Genomic DNA, 6,791 nt, shown 5'->3' on the forward strand with positions numbered 1-6,791 from the left:
TGTGAGTTCAAGTTCACTGTTCTCCATCCTCTTTGTGCCCGAGGTGTTTTTGCCTCCCGTCTCTCTGACTCTCAGGCGCACACAGAGCCTTTCATTGCAGGCTGCAGGTTCAACCGTACTCATAGGCTGAACATGGCTGCTGGTCGGACCCGGTAGGCTGCGACACCATAGCAACTCCCCTTGACCCCTCCCTCCCTCGGCATTCGCAGCATCACCCTTTACACTGCACAGTCATATTTGGTCCTCCGGAAATATCCTCAGCACGGGTAAGCCAGTCCCTATGCAGCGAGTGTATGGGTGGAGTATAGTTTAAAATACAGTTTTTAAATGTATCGACGGAGCGTCCGGCGCGTCCTCCGCCGGCTCTGACAGCAGGGCTGCAGGGAGGGAAAATGACAGCGGGAAAGTTTGTCCTGAAGCCGGCGGGCTGCGCTCGCGCTGCCTCGGACCCTCGGCTCTAAAATGGCTGGCTGTAGGTCCGAGGAAGCTCCGGAGCAAAGGGACGGATCCGCTCCGCGCCGCGACCGTCCGTAGGTACACACGGTTCTCTGCTCCGTGCGCGTTCAGCGGCGGCGTTGTCCCAGGTCCGAGGCTGTCACGGCGCACACGCACCGTAATAATATTGGCGTTTTCGGACCGGGGACTGTGCGTAATGGCGTCCTCCGCGGACAGAGCTGCTGGTCCCTTCTCTCAAACATTATCCACAGCAGGCATGTGTGTGTTTTCTTATTATTTGTGTTTGCAATTCGGACTGGTGTTGATGTTTCAATTTGAAATGTGACGCCGCGATAATATCTGAAGCTGCGCGTGAGACAGGAAATGTGGTTTTCGGACCCCGTTTCTCTCAATGATCGACGGCTCCGCTCGAGAAAGAAGAAGAAGAGAAAGAAGACGAAAATCCGCTGAGCTAGAATTTAAGATCATGCAAGGTAACAATTAACAGGACGGTGTGTAGAGGAGGAAGAGGGGGAGGAGGAGGAGGAGGAGGGTCAAATGAGTCGATCATCATGTCGGAGTGAGGAGTTAAGGGGGCACATTGTGCCTCATCTACAGGCTGTTAGTAATGTGAATCCGTACATTTAAAAAAAGGCTTTTGCACTAAACTTGACCCCAATAATCACAACTCAAACTGAGCTGTTCCTCCCATCTCAGGATATTTCTTTAAATCCCCTCTGTTTTTTTGTTGCTACCATTAAATGTGTTTATTTGAATGCTGGTTTTTCTAATTGATTATGTTATTCTTTTTAAAATTTTTTTTTTTGTAGAAATATAAATGGGTATGCCCCAAAATGGATTCTCAGTTGGCTTCAGTCCTGACCAGTGGCAGCCTGGATGTCCAAAATGGCAGCCAGTGCACAGAGGGATCAGGGCCAGTGACAGAGGGCTTTTTGGAGGCAAAGGAAAAAGCCTCACCCAGTACTGTGCCAGGTAACCTCCAGCCCTGCCCTGTCAAAGCAGCAGTGACCATCAGGCAAGATGCTCTATCAATCAATGGGAAAAAGCCAGAGGTGGGTGGGACTTCTAAGCCAGCCTCTCAGGAAACAAGCAAGATTGGTGGGTTGAGACAGCCAATTACAGTCAAGACTGGAGTGCCTGTGTCGCGCAGCCGGCCAATCAGACTCAAAATTGTCGTCCCCCCACGGTGCAAGAGGCCAATCACAAACTCTGCCATCAGCCTGACCAAAGACTTTGCTCGCTCACATGTCAGAAGACCTGTTTCGGTCTCTTCTGAAGCAGTGTGCTCGGACAGAAACCGAAGTAAAACCCAAATATCTGCCGTGAAAAGTGAAGGAGATATCAAAGAGGTGGCTCATGAGAAGACTAAGGACAGTAAACAAGAATCATTCCTAGGGGCAGAGGAAAAGATGTGCAGAAAGAGAGATGATTCGGGTGCCAAGATCCACACTGATCCCTCAGAAACACATACAGTTAAGATCCTGAGCAAGCAAGCCATTAAAGAGGAAACAACAGAGAGAGACATTGAGGACAGCCTCCCCCTGATTTTGAAAGGAACGGATTTGAAGTTTTGTAAAAGGGTTGATGAAGAACAGACAGAGCCACTGGACCTGAGTTTGCCCAAGAAAAGAGAGAGTCGAGAGAGGAGGTGTGGACGCTTTCTGGACGATTCTGGCTGCGAGAGCTCGCTGATCATGGAGGTAGATGAATACGAGGGCGAGGGGGACCGAGACATAGTCGAAGAGGACGACGAGGGTGGCAGCACAGATGCGCTCGAAGACTCTCTCCTTTCTCCCTCTTTCTTTTCTTCCTCTGTCTTCAACTCCCTCTCCTCGCTAGACGGCGACACTGAAAACCTTCTTCTCATCGACGACCAGGGGATCCCATACACCCTCAGTCCAGACGGACTCAAAGTGCCGCAAGTCGACGCCGCCACATCAGAGGATCCTCAGTCGGATCAGGCTAATTCAGCAGCGGAGGTAGAGGGGAGGGGGTCACCACAAGACCCTAGCCTCAGCCAAAGTTTAGATAATGCACTAAAAGCACCTTCAGATGACGTTTCTCCCTCACCCGCCCCTGCGACTGACTCTCCATCACTAGTTGTTGATCAGACAAAGACTCCAGAGGTCAACACGAGTTTGACTCTTAACTCTGATCCCTCTAAGGCTGCAGAGCCGGGCGTTAAATCTGCTCAGGCTAATGCCGCTCTGTCCCCTTCCTCCGGGATATCAGTCCCCTCGCAGCCCATTCAGATCCTCACTAACCCCTCGACCAACGCTCCCATTCTCCTTCTGTCATCCTCCGTTTCCTCCCCCCAGCTCTCCTCAGCTCCGATGGGTCTCACACTCCCCCTTTCCGTTGCCTCACCTGGTGCTTCCACCCCCATGTTCCTCCTGCTCTCATCTGTCCCCTCCTCCTCGGGTGATACTGCCTCTACCTCCACCCCTATCGCCGTCCTCGACCCCTCCACCGGTCAGTTGTCCCAGATCACAGCAGCCTCGGCCCCGGTCTCCCTCCCTTTGCCCTCCGGTCAGGTCGGCACGCTAGGATCGCCTCTCTCCCACCCAGTCATCAGACTGAGCCCCAACAACCCCCCTGTCATCCTGTCAGGGGCGAACAATGTAAACTCTGTTCTCTCCGTGTGCCAGAACGACAACAGCAGCACGACTCCCCTCCTCCACCCCCAAATCAGCTCTTCCGATTCAAACTCTGGAAGCGAAGCCATATCTGCTGAAGAAGTCTCAAACGAAAACAACAAGCCATCAACTTTTACAGCGTCCTCTCCGCACCCGCAGTCCGCGAGCTCAATCTACGACCCCTCAGCTCAGCCCAGCTCAGAGGCCCAATCACCAGCCTCCGAGCCCCAGTTCGACCCGTCTGACCTGCACTCACAACATTTACCTCTGGACGACCACCTTTACTTCTCCAACGCCGCTGCTCCTCCCTCCCCACCCATTGGACCCGCCCTCTCCTCCAGTAAACTGGAGCCCCTCGACCCGCTCGATCCCCTCTCCCCGGAAGAGTCGCCCAGCACCATGGGCCCCCGCAGGGTGCTATACTGCCAGCTGTGCCCGCGGGTCTTCTTTTACCTCTCTGACCTGGAGCGGCATGCCATCACCCACTCGCAGAAGAAGCCTCACGTTTGCCAGCAGTGCGGCAAAGCCTTCAAGCGCTCCAGCCATCTGCAGGTCGGTGCGAGCTAATTACAGCCATCATTTCATCAGCAGTATTAAGTAATAACGCAAATCACCTGAGCAGGTGTTACAAATGATGAGCGCAGTGACTGTTCAAGCTGCAAACACAGTTCTGACATTTCATCCCCTTTTCGAGCTGATATGTTGGCAAACAGCTGCTTATTTACGCACCGAGCAGGCACGGAGGGACACGAGCAGTTATTTAAAGATGGGATGCACATTATTGGATTTTTGCCAATAATTTCCAACTAATTTTGGCCAACTGGTGATGTCGATACCAATACATGCACCTATTTCTTTCACCTTATCACAGAGAACATCAAGTCTTTCCTGTAGTGGAAAGAAGGTGTTATTATGCCCGCCCCTCTCTTCTACTTTACACATGTGCACATTTACTGGGCAAAATAACAGAACTACTTCGTCAACGAAAGCACTAGAGCTGCAAAAAAATACTCCTGCATTAAATTAGATGGCAACTATTTTGATGTTTGAGTGAAAATTCATTTTTCTTTACTCCTCTGTGACAATGAACTGAATGTCTTTTGGTGACGGACACTCGGGAACGTCATCATGACACTTGGCAATTTTTTTTTTTAAATTTTGAATCCAAACAACTACATGATTAATCAAGAAAATTGTTGACAGATTAATCAACAAAAAAAAATCATTAGTTGCAGGCCTACAGAGCACCATTTTATTGATCTGTCATATCAGCTGAAACGTTCGCTTTAGGCTGATGTCGACATTTCAGCTGATACAGATCATATGCATCCCTAATTGAGGATCATGTTTGTTTATCGTCCTTTCTCCATGTTAAATGTCTTCAGCTTCTGTAGATGCTCTGGGATGTACCCATTTGTACTTGTGCATTAGGAAAAACCAAAAAAAGTTTGTGGCCATCTGAGAAATAAGTTTGGTCTCCTTTTAGCTCCAGATTTGTTTTTCATAAACTCTTGGGGGAAATATGTGGCTCTCCAGCTGCGAAATACTTCACAATGTTCACCAGCTAATTGCTAACTGTGTCTGCCTGCCGCTAAATGCTCACCAGGAGGGGTGCAGTTGGGTTTTTAGAGCTTTTTAGCTGAAAATAGCTGCCTGCTGTGTGCATGCTCGGTGGTGTAAGAGCGCCAAGAGGGAACCACAACAGCATGGTAAACAGCTGATAATCATAACAGTTAGCTGAAAGATGCTACAAAGCTCTGCGGACCTAAGATGAACCGCCAAAATTACGTCTCTTTCATCCCAATGAGCGAACCCTTGAGTTGACTAATCGATTCGTTGATCAAAAGAAAATGAATCCCTTGCTCTCTGGATGAGTTTCACTTACTTCTCAAACATTTGATTCAAGTTTTGCTGATCGTCTGTGCAATTTATTAGATTTAATGAAGAGTCTGTGGACTGCAAGGAGCAAGTTAGAGACATCACTTTGGGCTCTGTTAAACTGTGATGAGCGTTTCTCGCGACTCCATGACATTTTGTAGACTCGGCGAGTAATTGAAAGTAACTAGTAGGCGCAGCTAGGGAAGAATGTCTGATGAATCAGCGTTAAAATGAAGACGGGAACACTGCAGAGATGTTATCGCCTTAGAATCCTGTCCTTCAGTCAGACAAGGAAGCATGTTTGTTTGGTGATTTTAACAGTTTTTGTGGTCACCATGGTCAATTGTTGAGTGATGTTCTCACAGACAGTAAAATGTTTTACTCTTTTATTTTTCCCTTCTACAGAGACACAAGCACATCCACACAGGCCAGAGGAACTTTGTGTGCCCCATCTGCGCCAAACGCTTCAGGGAGGCCGGTGAGCTCCAACGCCACCAAAGGGTCCATACCGGAGAGAAACCCTACCAGTGCCAACTTTGCCACACTCGCTTCGCCGAGCGCAACACGCTCCGCCGACACACCAAACGCAAACACCCTTACCACCAAGTAGCCATGGAAATGCTGAACGAGAAAAGGGGAGGAGGTGGTCGAGGAGACGGAGGGGGCAGCGGGGGTGGCGGGTCGGGGGTGCAGGAGGAAGAGGAGAGCGCTGAGTGGTACAGCTCTACTGTGTCTAATCTGGATAACTCGGACTCTGAGGTGGAAACTTAATGAGTCGCCTGCACATAGTGACGGGAAGGAGGAGATGAGCGGGGCGACCATATGTAACTCTGGTTGGACCCCAAACTGCCCGCGTCTATTAACATTCAAAGAAAGGGAGCACTTGCAATATTTATTACGAATAATTTATTTATAAGAATGTATAGTATTCCCATTCCATTTTAGTGGTCCAAAAATTACAGCCTTCGAATAAGTCATACATGATCTCGAACTTTCCTGTGAGAGAAAAGCTGAAGGGGGCGCGGGGAGCTCATGTTTGAAATCATGAGTTCAATATGAGAATTTAATGCGCCGACACAAAGTTGCATTCCCATCAAATTCACGATAAAAACCCTCAAGTGCTCAGAAAAAGAAGGATAAATTATTAACTCTAAAACATTCTCTGCTCTGGCTGTGTAAATATGAAGAGAACTTATTTGTAAGAGCTGCACTTCTGCACTATATTACGTGAAAGATGTGATCTATCTTTCGTACCGTGAGAGACACTGTGAGTCATTTGCACTTGTTATATTTGAACTCGATGTTCACTTTTTTATATTGTGAAGGAAACCGCTTACTTCTTTTTCTGTTGCCGCTGTCTATTTTATGTATTTGATTCATATCATGTAAGAGATTGATTTATTCTAACATAAACACTATATTCAGAGTTTTTTTTTTTTTTGGTTTAATGTGAATTATGTTAACTTATTTGGATTAAATTCTGTCAACTGTAACTGAATCTTTGTCCCATCTTCTTTCTCTTTGGTCTCTTTTTCTATACTGATGTTTAAAAAAAAAGAATTATATTTAAATTGGCTTTTGATGAAAAGGTTTTAATCTCTTATAACTCTTTGGTAATGAATGCGAGGGCCAGGGTCCATATCTGTCCTCTAATTTAAGCTGATCCTCACGGTCGATTCTCTTTTCTGCATTAATCACCAAAGACGAGACCAGACTTTACACGGATATTTGTGAAAGAAGAAAAAAAAAGGAGGATATACTTGATATATATCTGCTGGACTGCCTCCAGGGAGTAATTGAGTTTGTAAGACGGTCCTCTGT

At 47.8% G+C, this 6,791-nt stretch overlaps 1 protein-coding gene across 3 annotated transcripts; it reads left to right on the forward strand.

The window, feature by feature from the left end:
* Positions 1–132: 132 nt before the first annotated feature.
* Positions 133–6,278, forward strand: LOC119006245 (zinc finger protein 236). 3 transcript variants are annotated; one of them, XM_037074748.1, is made up of 3 exons: positions 133–266; positions 1,266–3,644; positions 5,376–6,278. In XM_037074748.1, exons 2-3 carry the CDS (start codon positions 1,290–1,292, stop codon positions 5,739–5,741), a joined length of 2,721 nt encoding a protein of 906 aa, XP_036930643.1. In that variant the 5' UTR covers positions 133–266; positions 1,266–1,289; the 3' UTR covers positions 5,742–6,278. The 3 variants fall into 3 exon arrangements, with proteins under 3 accessions (XP_036930643.1, XP_036930644.1, XP_036930646.1); XM_037074749.1 differs by lacking the exon at positions 133–266 and adding an exon at positions 275–710; XM_037074751.1 differs by lacking the exon at positions 133–266 and adding an exon at positions 717–929.
* The last annotated feature ends 513 nt before the right edge of the window (positions 6,279–6,791 follow it).

The sequence above is a fragment of the Acanthopagrus latus genome, chromosome 17 (assembly GCF_904848185.1).
Source record: "Acanthopagrus latus isolate v.2019 chromosome 17, fAcaLat1.1, whole genome shotgun sequence".
NCBI lineage: Eukaryota > Metazoa > Chordata > Actinopteri > Spariformes > Sparidae > Acanthopagrus > Acanthopagrus latus.

Coding starts and splice junctions, on each gene's coding strand:
- LOC119006245 (XM_037074748.1), top strand. CDS start 1,290: ATGGATTCTCAGTTGGCTTCAGTCCTGACCAGTGGCAGCCTGGATGTC. Junction 3,645..5,375: donor AGCGCTCCAGCCATCTGCAG/GTCGGTGCGAGC, acceptor TCCCTTCTACAG/AGACACAAGCACATCCACAC.